This window comes from Vollenhovia emeryi, unplaced genomic scaffold (assembly GCF_000949405.1).
Source record: "Vollenhovia emeryi isolate VEMERY1.0 unplaced genomic scaffold, V.emery_V1.0 DF939210.1, whole genome shotgun sequence".
Lineage (NCBI taxonomy): Eukaryota > Metazoa > Arthropoda > Insecta > Hymenoptera > Formicidae > Vollenhovia > Vollenhovia emeryi.
In genome coordinates, this window is record NW_011967156.1 from 55,180 (window position 1) to 69,779 (window position 14,600).

Genomic DNA, 14,600 nt, shown 5'->3' on the forward strand with positions numbered 1-14,600 from the left:
ACTTAAATCATCTATTGTAGACTGGGACTAAGCCGATGATACAATTGTTTTCGGGCCAGTCCAAGTTGTCGTGTCGTCGTCTTTTCTTTTCTTTTTTCGCGGGAGTATTTCAGACTCAACATGGAAAATCGGTAACGCAAATTGCCTAAGCTGCGATCGTATTTTGTAAGATTGGAATATTTCGCGGAAGATTCACAAGCTTTGCACAAATATAAGTTGGATAAATATTCAGACTCTCAAGAATTGAAAAATGATTACGTGGATATAGTAATGCAACGGTGACTGAAAAAAGTTATGCGAGTTTTTAACACGATAGCACACATTGACAAGCCGCAGGGAAATCAAGATCAGTGGTACATGTTAGAAATGTTTATTTTTCTTAATTGAGTTAATTAATATATTCTTTTATATACAACAAACGCATCTCGCGAAAATTAAATATTTTTTTATATTTAAAGACATAAAACCTATATAAATCTGAGTCAAATATTTAACTCATAACGTGTACCTTGTAAATGTTATAATTATTCGGGTTGATAATCTTAATTAAAATCATATCTGATAATTCGAATTTAATATTATCTAAATTAAAATTAAAATTCTGTCAAAAGCCCGACGGATTATAAAATTATGCAAGACGAGATTTATATACAAAATATAATCATACACAGAAAACTGATTAAATAAACTACATCTTTCCATTTGTTTTTGTATATACCAATGTACCTTCAAATTATGCAATTTGAATAATTTATTTTTCAATAGTTATCTACAATACTGTTTTACAAGTATTAATATATAAAGCTTTTTATATGCGTAGTACATATTAAAACTCATAACAAAAATATATTCTTCCAAAACATTCATCTAGTATATCATCTTCCTATATTTTTTTTTAATATACAACTTCTTTTATTAGGAAATCATAATCTGTCAGTTGAATGCAACTCGTAATGCATTTTAAAGCTCTCTCTTATCATCTTTAGAATTAAGTTTTAGTGTCATGCGCAGAATCACCAGGAATTGGGATTGTCAGAAAATTTTTCCCATCGAAATTCTTGAAAATACTTCAGCAATTCTTTAATCTCAAACGAATAATCTCTGTACATATATACAGAACGCTTTGAGAGATGATGCCAATTTGTGAGAAGCCTACTGAGAACGATTAGAAAATGTAAATAAATTTTTCTCCGAATTATTAGCGTCTTTCTTTACTGCGTGGTCTCCCAAGGGTTTTATTTTAATAAAATAAAATAATTAGAAATCGTTTGTCGATTTATTATGTGAATTTACTGGCGACAATGATTTTATCTAAATGAAACTGTGTGATATCCAAAAAGAAACCGGCGCGCAGGACAAGGTAGAAAACGGTTTATGAATTCACATTTTAGATTGCAATTATTGAGCTACCAACATCTTGCTCGGACCTAAAGGTGCTCTCGCTTGTTTGTCTTATTTTAATTTTGTAAGACGACACGTGATATTCTTTATTTCGTCATGTTAAAATTATTATTTTATAATTTTGTTATTCGGATATTTTGATATATTATTAGTTTTTTTTTTACTTAAAGAATCTGAGTAAAATATTGAAAAGTAACGTTGAAAATAAAAACTATTGCACATCTTTCCATAAGAAATAATTGCAGATAGAAAATCACTCGCGCGGCCTTATTACGAATTTGTAACAATCGTAAAAAAGATTTACTTACATTTTCTGAAGTAAATGTTATTTTCTCTTAACTGTTTTAGAAGATAATTTTAGGAGGATAATTTACTTTCAAGATACTTATTGTTAGTGTAATCATAGTATTATACAAGTAGTAGGTCCACTCTCACGTGGTATTCCATGTCCTTGACCGAAGTTCAGCAAGGTATGTGTGTGTACTCATTAAACTACACTACCACACATAATTTTCCTCTCATCGGCTGGACGAACAAAGTGTCGGATGCGCAGAAGGGATCGACGCAAAACGAAACAAATGACGGAATGGACTTACTAGTTAATACTATGGTAAACAAGAAGTACAAGATCCTTTTTTAAATTACAAAAAATTCTTTGTTACAGCAACAAAGAAATTAGGCTACCACTGTCCGGAAACTTAACAGTTCATAGACGAAATTTTTGAAAATTTCTATTTCACTTAGTAAGTTTGAGTGCTGCTAAATAAAAGTGTCAGTAACTCCGGGTCCGTTAAATTTCTTTTATATTTTTGTACCATCTCTTGAATTTTTAAACGTCTTCGCACATGCGGTGGATGATAACTGAAACATAAGAAACGCAATATGTTTTATCCAAAATAAAAAAGGCACACGCTTTATTTCAATATAAATGTGATTTAATTAACAGAATGCAGAAGTAGGATCTTTTTCAATATTAATTCTTTTACCTATCGTTGTCGAGCCTTTTTCTTCGTCCCATATTGAGAGCCGTTTGTTTCACCAAGGTTCCCAAGACTCTTCTCGATACTACCATACCGTCAATTAAAGGCGTCGCTAAATTGATTCTAGAAACCGGCCCTTGCAATCTGACCCGCATCAATCCGTTAGCGAGAGCTTGTAGAAAGATAACGTGCACGTCGGTAGCTTGCAGCATCCTCGCTTGTTCCAGTCCGGTATAAGTGGAAGGAAGCAGATCGCCTATGGTCCAACAAGAGCATTTAATATAACACAGAAAAAAGTACGTACGCGGTAACGACACTACATGGTAATAAAATATACAAGAAAACGTTCGGATTAATTGATCGCGACTTTTAGGGTGTTACGCTTGAAGGAAGAGCAAGAAACGAACCAATTGGAAACTGAATGTGATCCTCCAGACTCTCCAACCACACAACCATGATTTTTGTATTAGTTTGAGACGGCAGAGCCTGCTTTGTCGACCTCCTAGGCCTGATGGGATCTGCACTCGAGGAATTCGCCGGACCTGCTCCCGGCAAACTCGACGGCTGCTTCTCCAGATCGAGTGACATCGTTCGAGAAGTCTGCGTGGTGTTTTGTGACGTCCCACTGTTGCGAGCGTCCGTACTTTCACTGATGCTCCGCTCAAACCAGGCTGCAACAAAGAACAATATGTAAACTGTGCTTGTAAGAAATCAATTTATTATACATGACAATCTCTTTAGATAACAGCAAGGCAAACAAAAAGATTTCTTTCTAGAATCTCTATTTTCATTAATATTCCCGCCTTCAAGATGTACCTTGTCCACTGGTACTGATATCGCTGTTGTAACTGGTCTCCTCTAATGAATCCGAACTGGCCATGAGATAGGATTGCGTAGGCACCACGAATGCAATTTCCGAACTCACGTCCGCCCAATACAGCACGTGAGTGTCGCCGTTATAAAGCGCCCCGCCGTGATTGCTGTGAGCCGGCTGTGGCACGTTCACTTGCGCCGTTACTCTCCACGATGTAGATACGTGGCCCGTCCAGCCCGCGTGAGCTGATACGGAAACGGGCCAGCCGAGAGAACTTAAGAATTCCAAGAAGTTTGGCGACACATTCTCCTCGTGCAACTGCGAACGTGAAATATGTAACGTGACGTTGTGTCTTCTACTTTTTACCGAAAATTCAGAACATAGAGAAAATCCAATGTCTTACCACGTTTACCAATATTTCAGAGGCGGACTTTTGGCCGGCTTTTACGTAAAAGATATGAACGGTGTCGCACGTTCGTGGACTGATGTTGTCCAGAGTCTCCAAGTCCGTACAGAATCCAGGGATGGTCGGATCTAGAGCGATCAGCCCGCTACCTCTGGATTCCTCGTTCTCCTTAGGTTCCATGTTTAAGAAACCGAAATGGCTCAGAAATAGACGAGCCGTTTGGAACTCGTGACAAACCTGGGGCGGTACGCATTCGTCGGTTTTGTCTTCCGCAGCCTTTACATTAACGTTGTCGTGCTTCGACTCGAGCGTTATTTGACGTTCTAGGAGCTGCGCGAGGATCTGATGTTCGTCTCGTACCGCGTCGTTGTCACTCATAACCGCCTCGAGGCTCGGAATCGATTCGTCACTGCCACGAAGATGACGCAATTAAATATCATTTGGATTAGAATGTTACAAAATATTCCACATCCCAGATATTCGAATCTCGTTGGTGCAATTAAATATGACAATTAAATATCTTAAATATCACGCATTATCAAAATTGTACCACATTCCAGAAATTTTGTATCTACCTTATTTTATTTTAATTGTATTCGAATACTTAGATATAGAGGTCCAAGTTAAATATGAGCAGAGGATAAAGCTCGGAGCTTGGTTTCAGATCTGCTGCAGGCGTTCACTTACACTTTACAGTGAGGAATGCGATCCACATTATCTGGGAAGAACCTCGGTTTATAATCCGTTCGCGGCGCGGCCTCGGCTAACGGCAGGGGTCGTCCAGGATTGCTGTTTATACTTCTGATGCTGGATCGATGACGCGGTAAATGACGGAGCTGCATCGTCCACGCGTGCCTGCCGAACGGTCCGCGGATCAGGACCGTCACGGTCGGCTGAGGATCCTGATCGTTTCCCAGCGGTTCCTCCAACAGCGCTAACACAATCGCGTTCTCGGACACGAAGTAACGAAATCTCTCGACGGCCGCTTGTCGCGCCACGCGTCCGCCAGTCCAGCTGTTGCAGTGCCGAAGCAAGGATACTTCATCCAACAATGACGAGAGCGATTGTGCCCCGCAGGCGCTTGGAAAATAACCGACCTACGGAGAGAAATGCAATTATAATTTCGACGGAATTACGAGAAAAGAGTTTTCTCGATCCCAGATTGAACATTTCTAAGAGCTGATGAAATCTTAGAGGGAAAATCTTGTGAGAAAATATTAATGTGAATCCGTTGATACCGAAAGATTCAAATTCTAACGTTGAACATCCTCGATTGCTGCGCACTTCAGTCTTTTTGTTTTATATTTTATATACTTTAGCGAACAAACCTGTTCCAACAGGATAGTAAGAAGAACATCGGCAGCGTCTCTCACCCGCATAGAGGCGGGTTTCAGCTCCTTTTCGTCTTTCATCTTGATGGGTTCTCCCGGCTTTCCGACGCTCTTAGTGCCGGACACTCCGAGTTCAACGACTTCCAATACTGTGGTCAAGCAATCTTTGTCCTACAAGCAGGAAAAAAGAAAGCAATATACATAGAATTTCAAGTACGATTAATTTCTCTAAATTATCCTTAAAAAGTCGCCAACCTGTAACAATTGCGGATGAGCAGTTAGCCAGGTTGTCAGGCAACTGAACGCTGCAACGATGGACGAATGCAGATCCTTAGAGTGCGCCGGTGGTGGACGCCAACATTGATACGAAATGTAGTCGCACAACCATTTTACCGCTCTCTTGCATTCCAGAGCATCTGCAACACATACACAGCGTATCGATGTGCACTTTGTTCCAAGGGCGTTCAACGTTAGAGCTGACAGATATCGAACCTGTGAGCCTCCTTGCTGCACGCAGAATTATTTGAAACAATACGAAGATAAGTGTCTATATTTCTTGCATATAAGGTATATATATAATGTAACAAAATTTAACTTTTGCAGTTGCGATTGGATCTGCACTGATCTTTCTACCTGTTTCGCGAATGCGTGTGCGTGCTAGTCCTGATAACATCTCGAGTGCTGCTAGAGAGATATTCAGGTCGGTCTTCCATGACGAGATCAAACGATGACACACCAAGTACGTTGCTCGTACAAAAAGAGCATGGGCGGAATCTGCAAGAATGTCCCTTTCATTTAGTCCTTAGGTCTATAAGAAATAATATCACAGGTCTACATTTTATACAAATAAATATATACATTTAATATTTACATATAACAAATGCTCAGTATATATTTAGAAGAAGGAGGGGGGAGAGGGAGAGGGGGAGAAATAGAGGGGGGAGAGGGAGAGGGGGGGAGGGAGAGAGAGAGAGAGAGAGAGAGAGAGAGAGAGAGAGAGAGAGAGAGAGAGAGAGAGAGAGAGAAGAAAAAAAGAACAAATACATACATTTTCCATAAGAACGTGAAACATAACAGTAACATAAACGACAAGCAGAAATAAAATTTGCACTCTACGAATGTCTTCGAGTGCGATTTTTGTAGCAAGATAAACAGAATTTGTATTTACCGAACGCAATGCATTCCTCTTGAAGGGTTGCAATATCAGAGGCATCGCCAATTGATCGCTGATCGCTGGATATACTTATTTGACTGGCCGAATCGCTGGTGACTATATTAAGCGATGATAAGACGGTACAATGGCGAAAGGCACAACGGAACACAATTCGTAATAACAATAAGAAAATTAACATTTCATATATAAGCACGTGTAAAGCTGATACGATGAGAGGTGACATTAAGCATTGTAATTCGAATAGTTGCGCCCTCATACTTTTTACTTCCATTCATAAGCTATTGATAAATATAAAAAGTCGCTGTATTAAAGTAGCAGTATATTGAAACATTGCTATCTTATTGGCATCAGAGAAGAAGACCAGCCATAATCACTGGCATTATCCATATGTCATGAAACTATCCAATTCTAATGACAAGTTTTTATCTTACCTTGTAAAATTAGTAAAATTAATTGTTAAATTATTGCTTTAGAAGTCATTGCTTTAAAGAAGCGTTCTTTATCACGTAGTTTTCACACTTTTAATGAACAATTTAAAGAGAAAGTGCCAAATATTTTCTTAAAATAGAAATAAAGCAATGTTTTTTTTTACTGCCTTGCCATGTGATATATAAGAAAATAGTGCCTATGATCATAAGATATCACTAATAAAACTGGACACAAACAGGAGTTACTACTGAGTAACTCAGGGCAGTGCATTTAGCCGATGCAAGCCAATATCGTTTAGTATCAAGGACGAACCTGAAGATAATAAGTTAGTTGCCGAGTCGCTGGCTACCGTGTCGGGTTGCGTGACCTGTTCCACTTCTTCCGCCGCTGCAGAATCTTGTACACTCAGTAACAAAGCCCCTGATGAAAATTATTTACATGTCAACATTTTTTTTACCTATATGAGATCATACATTGTAGCTACTGAATTCAATTTTCTATTACTGAATGGAATGTCCATTTCTTTTTCAGAGTTTTAATTTTACAAAAAATTAACTTCGTCAAAGAAATAAAAGTTTCATTGAACATCATCATAAATAGAGATATATTTAAGTCAAAGCTGCAAAAGGGAAAGTTAAATAGCAAACGATCTCAGCAATATTCTTTATTAACTTACCCAACAGCATATGTGTATTCTGAGGATCGGTCTCCACTTGCAAAGCGTTTATGAGTAGATTCATGAGTCTCGATTTTAACTGTACAAATGTTACGGGATTTTTCTCAGAGACATGTGTGCCTGGGAATACAGGAAGCTCCTTAATGGCGAGGTTCTGCAATGAAATATTCACGTACAGACTTCGTCCATTACGTGATCGCGTTCGTATTGAATTACAATATCACAATCTCTTAAACATTAATAAATTTTATTGAAGCAACTCGGAGCAGAGACTACGCTTTCACGTACATATTTACCTGGAAATGCAGAGGCAGCGTCAACATTGATATTAGCAGGTGTATCGAGGCCCTTCTCAAGTCCGGCTTCGACACCATGTTAGATTTCAGCTTCAGGTCTTTCTCAGGTAGGACCACCTCCAGTGCGGATAACACGGCCGGCACCAAGACTTGTATACCATTCAAATCGAGGCGGAACAGATCGGCCGAATTCAACAGAATACTCGCTAATGTCTCCCCACATTCGCGAGACTGATAACAAAATTAAGTACGCACGTTACTTTTTCCCTTTCAAGGCTTGTCTACCAAGGAACGTGAGTCGCAACTGATACCTCGTCGACCTTGAGGCCGTGATACATCGCCTGGTAGAATCTAGCCAGGTATATGGGTAAGATCTCCTCGCCCGTTTTCTTGGCGCAGAAGATTCTGCACAGGGCGCCCAGTGCCTCCGCTCGGCCGGACTCGTAGCGATCTATGCAGAGTGTCGGCGGCACGTCGTTCACGGTTTCCTGCAGAGAGCTCGGCCCGTCCACGAGCACCGAAGACGGACGTTTCGAAGCGCCTGACGGTTCTGCTCATGAAACGATCATATAAAGTATCATGCATAAGATATTCTTTCATCTCGCACACACATATCCGGGCGTGCACTCACGCGGTAAGCTCTGCGACCAGCCTTCGGTACCGATAAACGCAGCTTCGAACAACCACTCCCCGAAGAGATGCAGTATACTGTTACACTTAGGTCGTCCTGGAGCTAAAGGAGGCCTAATATCCTGGCCGAGCGAGGTCATGGCTGTAAGTCACACGATGGTCAAACGGAGATATCTTTGCCACATAATTACAAACTCATAAAAATAATAGTACATGCGGTACTCGAGGCGGATGACGGTCCGGAATTGGATATCAGCATCGGCGGCGTACTAGATACACGGCTTGTCGTCAATCCAATTAGCGACGCCTTCGGAATTCCTGCAAAGTGTTTACGCGTTTCTACAGGGTGTCACTTGCGGCAGCGACGTACGAAGCACCAAAGTATAAGTCAAGAGATTCTAAATAACAATTATATATCTTGTTGGAGCAAACTTTAAGAATACAGAACAAAGTATAGGGAATGTAGCACAAAGAAAATATAATACAAAACGAGTGCTATACAGTATTCGTGACTTTAGATCTTAGCGGAGAGAACGCTCGACTGATTGAGCAAACAGTAATCGACGTATCAGCGAGAGAAAGTATGCACTGAGATACCCTTAGTGACTGCGGAAGGAGTGACACTGAAGCTTTTGGCAAGTCTGCGCTGTGTTGGGGGTGTGGGGGAAGGTTGAGGCTGATCCCTACCGCTCGACCTGTCCCATCCGACACCCCCGCCGCCGGCGCCGCTATTTCCCGACGTGACGTTGGACACGCAACACTCCTCCCAGCAGCACGCCTGTGAGACTCCTAAAACATTCGCGACAACGTGCAACCGCCACCAGGTACGAGTGACTCAAGCCGACAGGTGTGTGTGTGTCGTAGGTAGAAACGAATTTTCAGGAAACGTACATTTGTCACCGCCTCGCCTCCTTTCGTGACAAATTACAAGTTACAACGCGTAGCCCTTGAGGTAGCAGATCGCGAGATTAACGTCCCGACAGCCCCGACTTACCCAGGAAGGCATCGACCTGACCCGCTATGCCTTTTATGGCTTTCAGAAATATCTGCGGCAGACTTTGCAAACACGGATGCTGGCACGGATCTATGACGTTGGGGCTGGCGATGGCGTACTGCAGAAACGCCTGCGTCTGCGAGACGACGGCGGGTCTACACAGGTCCACGGGGTCGCCGATGGTACGCAGCAGTCGATACCACGCCTGCGCCACCGCTTCGTCCGACATAGTAGACGGTACTAGCTGCGTATCCTCGTCGCCTGTTAAAATGAGTTTTGTTTATTATAGTAAATACTAGGTCACCGGTGATTTCCTTCAAAGTCGAAGTTAATTTTGAACTTCGAAGATTCGAAGCTTCGAAGATTTCGAAAGTTCGAAGATTCGAAGCTTCAGATTCTGTCAAAGTTTCGAATCTTCGAAGTTATCAAAAGTAACAGCCCTAGCGGATACCGCGAGCGGTGCGCGAGCTTTGTCAAGCGCGCGCGGTCCACGAAAGACACGTACTTATTTTCAACTCGGGGAACATCGGCCCGTACATGACATGCAGCAGCCTCGCGGTAAGAGCGAGGCACACGCGATTCCACTGCTCCACCAGGGCCAGCCGGTGACGCCATCGCAGGCAGGACTCTCGCAACGTTCGCCACAACGGGGGCGAGGGAAAACTGCGTTCGCAGGAGACCAGCCAGACCTGAAGGGAACACACATTGTTCTACAAGTTCACGAATCATGCACGCGCGTGTCATTAACTGGCTGGTACTCCCGTACTTCTAGCAATACACCCAGCACCCTCTCGCACAGTTGTTCCCCCGCGTCCTCTCTAGTTGCCGGCGGTGCTAACAGCGCATCGTTGATGCCAATGAGGAATAGCAGCAGGCTCTCCCAGGTCTCTCTCTCCAGAGTCGCCGGGCCTCGCGCGATCTGCTGCAACGTTCTGAGCACCCGATGGCACAGGACGGCTTGTCGATTTATCGTGTCCGTGCCTGGAAACATTTAGCGACGTGTTAGAAACAATGACGCGAGAATCGTTTCACAAGTCATATACATCGTGAATTACCTAGATCCTGATACAGAAAAGGCCAGACTTTTGGGAGAAAAGATTAATTTGATCAAAACAAATCAGACAGGCACATTTGACACATAAGACAAACAAAGCAAGCCTCGTCTCTCACCTTCCCCTTTCCTCGGCACGAACAGATTGTAAAAGTGACTTATGATCTTTCGGGCGTAGAAGTTGGGGTCGTCCACGATCGGCCTGGGCACGGAGATCTTCGGCGACGAGTACAGGGCGGACAGCCACTCGCAGTATATGTTGACGCAGTCCCTGACGGTGTCGTGCTCGGCCAGCGGCAGCGACAGGCCGAAGCATATCACCTCCATGCACCACTGCACCTCCTTGTCGGTGGAGAGCGGGCTGGGCTCGCCCGCCTGGGTGATGCCGAGGTTCGCAGCGAGCTGGTGGACTATGGACAACGCGACCTCTTTCCCCGCGCCAGGCGGGAACTTCTCCAGCACGCTCTGGCTCTCCTCCGAGCCTTGTTGGATCAGGGTGCTCAGCGAGGCCCATTCTGAATACATCCCTCCTTGGGAATCCTACAAGCGCGTAAAAATCGTCAGGCTGTTGCTCGCTTTGTGCAATAATCAGAGACAGAGGAGTCGAACAGAGAGCAATCCAGTCGTGTCATCAAGAACGAACGTAAATCCAAGGGGAATAAATAAAACTGGGCGCACCGGGTGGAAAACTTGTCCCGGGTGTACGCACCTTGAGATTAACTCTGTTGAATACGCCTAAATTCATAGATTATTACACGCCTATACGCCCTATTATTTAAGAAGCAGCTTTGGACGAGGGTGCTGAACACTGGGGGTCGAGCGGTCGTTGACGTTGACGAGAGCCCAGGTAGAGATTCGAGGCCTCACTTCGCGCGGCCCATTTCTCGGCTGACGTGCGTCGTCGGGTCGTCGATCGGTCTCTCCGACATCCCACGATCTATCCCGTTTGACAGCTGACTCTGTGGAGCTTCTCGACAGGCAACACGTACACACAACGTACACACTGTTCCCCTCGCGACTGCACTACGTTGCGCCTTCTGCACTTTGAACGAGACGGATGGTAATCCGGACGTTTGAAGAGAGAGAGAAGGAAGGTGGGAAAAGTTCAGCTGCGAGAAGCGGACCTTATTTCGAGTGCAGAAAGTGCGACGCGGCTACGTAATTTGCGTCATCGCGGGATTTAGAAAGAATTATAAATTGTATTCGGTTCTGCAAAATCTATCACGGATTTTAATCAACGATCCGTTTCTGCCACTGTAGATCATATGTAACTTAATTAATCTCTTCCTTAGAAAACGATAGAAGGTGAACCAAGCCGAAAATTCGATCTGTTCGTGTTGCTTGCACTCCTTGCACTCGCAATCTTCGCGTTCTCTTTCTCTAGTCTAGCGTCCATGTGCATATTTATCTCTTTTTAAATGCGGGAAGAAACGCGTAGCCAATCAGCTTCCAGCTATTCCATAAAAGCTGCATGTTAATTGGCTATGCATTTTTTCAAAACTAGAACTTTGACACAGTCTTGGCACACCCTACGGCCGCTCTCAGGCTTCTCTCTGCTAAAAGCTCTCTGCTAAAGAGACAGCTAAAGAGACTTAATGACAGCTAGATTGAATCAAGACGCATTAGAACGATTCTTTGGCTTAGCGAGAGGAGTGTGTGGTTCCAATGACCATCCTGATTCAATATTGTTTGGCCAAATGTTCAGATTGATGAGCTCTTATTCTCTGATTAAACCGAGTAAGGGAAGTAACGTAGCTGGAGGCGAAATGCTGAATTCCTTAATAAATTTCAAAGATATATCTCAAGACCATAGCGGACGTCAGGAATTCCAAGAAGTTATGGATAGTATCATTGAAATGGGAAAATCTCCGGGAAGTTATATTTATAATCAAATGACAAGTAACGAAAAACTGGAGCAAAGTGAGACCGAAAAAGTTCAACGTTCTCTAATGGAGTACATGTCTGGATATATTGTGAGAAAATCGCACAGATGGACGAAATGTACTGATTGCATTCAAAGCATTCAATCAACAAATCCAGATCATGCAAATCACGAACTAATTTCTTTGTTGTCGCGTGGACATTTAATCAATCCCTCTGATAGGTTAATTGAATTGATAGAAGAAGTGGAGAAAACTGTGTTAAAAACAGTAGATTCGGTAGGTATCAATTGCGATACAATTTTTCAGATAAGTTATTCATTGCAAGAGTTGTCGCTTCCTCTTATTGGATGCTCTGAACATATGAAAACCTTGACGAAGTCCATAGCTAGTTTTTACGTTATTATCCGTGCTGAGTTTTTAGCGAAACGTTTTAATAAGAAACTAAAAGCTAGCAGATTGAAAACTCAAAAAAACCGAAAAAACGCGAAACTTTGACGATTGTTTGTATTAGATGACTTTTTATATTAGATATTTACAGGGTTGGGAAGTAACTCGTTACTTGTAACGAAGTTACAGTTACAGTTACTTCTTTTTGGTAACTCTAACTTAACTTCGTTACTTTTTCTACATCTGTAACTGTAACTGTAACTAGTTACATTGTTAGCGAAAAAACTATAACTGTAACTAGTTACTTTTATAAAGTAACTTTCCCAACCCTGGATATTTAACAAGATGTGATGAGTTTGAAATGCACTAGTACAGTGCAACGAAGTTTATCTATACAATGGTATTTTATTGTTTTTAATTCCGACATTATGAAAATTTAATACATCTAAAACATTTATTGATAATAAATTACATGAAAGCAAATAATTTAGTTACGGATGTTTATTTAAATCCCCTTATAATTTTTTTTACAATTTTAGTCCGTCTAACAAATGTATTATCCCTGATATATCTTCGAGCGCTTTAATTCTATCAAATGTTATCCAGGGTATGAACTTATTATTATAGAATACATTAATTTCTAAATTGTTCATTATGACAATTTTTACACCTTCCTGATGATTATCTAACATTTCCACGAACGAAACGCACTTATCAAATCTAATGTCTGCCCAGTTACATGGTTTTTCTATGTCTTTTATACTATCATATAAGTCGGTGAAAGTGAATTTTTTAAGAATAAAATCGTCCTCTGAGTATTTACAATTATTATCCATGGCTCTTAATCGTCGAGTATAAATAATCGATGGATTATCGAATAAATAAATTATAAAATGTATGTACAATGAGTGGTAGAGACCATGGGAACAAATATTATCTACAATTATAACATTTACAATTGTGGCGTTATTATTTACAATTCAAATATACATTATGTACAATTTTCATTCAGAGATTCTTAAATATGGGCAATTCAATCAATTATATTTTATTTTAATTTCTCGTACGATTCGTCTATCAGCCGACGGAAAAGAAAAAAGTCTGTCTCAATTCCTCACTTAATATGTTACACTCAAAAACTGTATCATTAGCAATACTAACGAATTATGTATTGAGATTGTCATTTAGGAGTCTTTCAGTTTTGTTGGAGATGAAAATCCTTTCCGGAACAGCTGTACATCTCCATTTGAATACTGAGAAAAAAAACATTTATCATAATTTGAATAAGTTTCAAATAAAATTTGTGCGTAATGTAACGTAACAGAGAACAGAATAGCAGTTGATACTTCAACAAAGTTTAAATAAAAATAATAATGTACAAACATATGCTAATACTAACCTCAAACTTTTACTTCATTTGTATATCGACAACCTCTTTGTTCTGTTAAAAATTTTCCATACAGTTTAAAATTTTTGGTCTTCGCACTTTCATGTCACATTCAGTATTATAAGAAATATTACTAATAATCGATGGAAAAACAATAACAAATGTGGCCGAATTTATCTTGTACTTTGGCTGCGTTCGGGGAGACGCTATTAGCGCTGAAAACGTCAGTCTATCTTCGTCACTCACTGTACGTCGAACAAAGATAGAAGACGCTTTTAGCGCTGAAAGCGCGCTCCCCGAACGCACCTTTTAACTCTCCACCCTGCAATCTCTCCTCCTCCTCAACTCTAAGCCAATAGCCATCGGGTACCTTCAGATTGCAGTGCCATCTATTGGTACCAGTGAACTCTATACATACTGGAATGAGTGATCTATAGTTCTGGCTGTAGCCGAGAGAGAGGTGCGTTGGGTGAATCCTTGTCTCCTTCTAGTACTACCTGATTGGATAATCGCACATAAATGACGCCCTTCTTCTCGTCATTTATATGCGACTATCCAATCAGGTAGTACTAGAAGGAGACAAGGATTCACCCAAACGCACCTCTCTCTCGGCAACAGCCAGAACAATAGATCACTCATTCCAGTATGTATAGAGTTCACTGATTGGTACCTAAAGATACAACCATCGGGGATCGGTTTTGGCCGCGTGTCCCGAACATACAGTTCGGTCTCCTTATCTCTATTCTTCATGGCGGAGGCTT

At 41.5% G+C, this 14,600-nt stretch overlaps 1 protein-coding gene across 5 annotated transcripts; it reads right to left on the reverse strand.

Annotated features, from left to right (window-relative positions):
• Positions 1-1,400: 1,400 nt before the first annotated feature.
• LOC105561137 (ral GTPase-activating protein subunit beta) lies at positions 1,401-11,201 on the reverse strand. 5 transcript variants are annotated; one of them, XM_012010864.1, is made up of 24 exons: positions 10,892-11,201; positions 10,302-10,722; positions 10,187-10,213; positions 9,898-10,112; positions 9,637-9,820; positions 9,132-9,392; positions 8,735-8,926; positions 8,351-8,455; positions 8,139-8,279; positions 7,819-8,057; positions 7,508-7,738; positions 7,212-7,365; positions 6,848-6,955; positions 6,101-6,202; positions 5,566-5,706; positions 5,425-5,439; positions 5,188-5,348; positions 4,930-5,103; positions 4,289-4,698; positions 3,599-4,010; positions 3,198-3,513; positions 2,789-3,052; positions 2,388-2,637; positions 1,401-2,262 (listed from the first exon to the last, which is right to left on the reverse strand). In XM_012010864.1, the coding sequence occupies exons 1-24, from the start codon at positions 10,925-10,927 to the stop codon at positions 2,142-2,144; spliced, it is 4,680 nt and encodes a 1,559-aa protein (XP_011866254.1). In that variant the 5' UTR covers positions 10,928-11,201; the 3' UTR covers positions 1,401-2,141. The 5 variants fall into 5 exon arrangements, with proteins under 5 accessions (XP_011866254.1, XP_011866256.1, XP_011866257.1 ...); XM_012010866.1 differs by lacking the exon at positions 10,187-10,213; XM_012010867.1 differs by lacking the exon at positions 6,101-6,202.
• Positions 11,202-14,600: the final 3,399 nt, after the last annotated feature.

Excerpts from the sequence above, each read along its gene's own strand:
- LOC105561137 (XM_012010864.1), bottom strand. The coding sequence starts at position 10,927 with ATGAATTTAGGCGTATTCAACAGAGTTAATCTCAAG. Across the intron at positions 8,280-8,350 it reads ATCCGCCTCGAGTACCGCAT|CCATGACCTCGCTCGGCCAG; the intron begins GTACTATTATTT and ends TGTGACTTACAG. Across the intron at positions 8,058-8,138 it reads CTGGTCGCAGAGCTTACCGC|AACCGTCAGGCGCTTCGAAA; the intron begins GTGAGTGCACGC and ends TTTCATGAGCAG.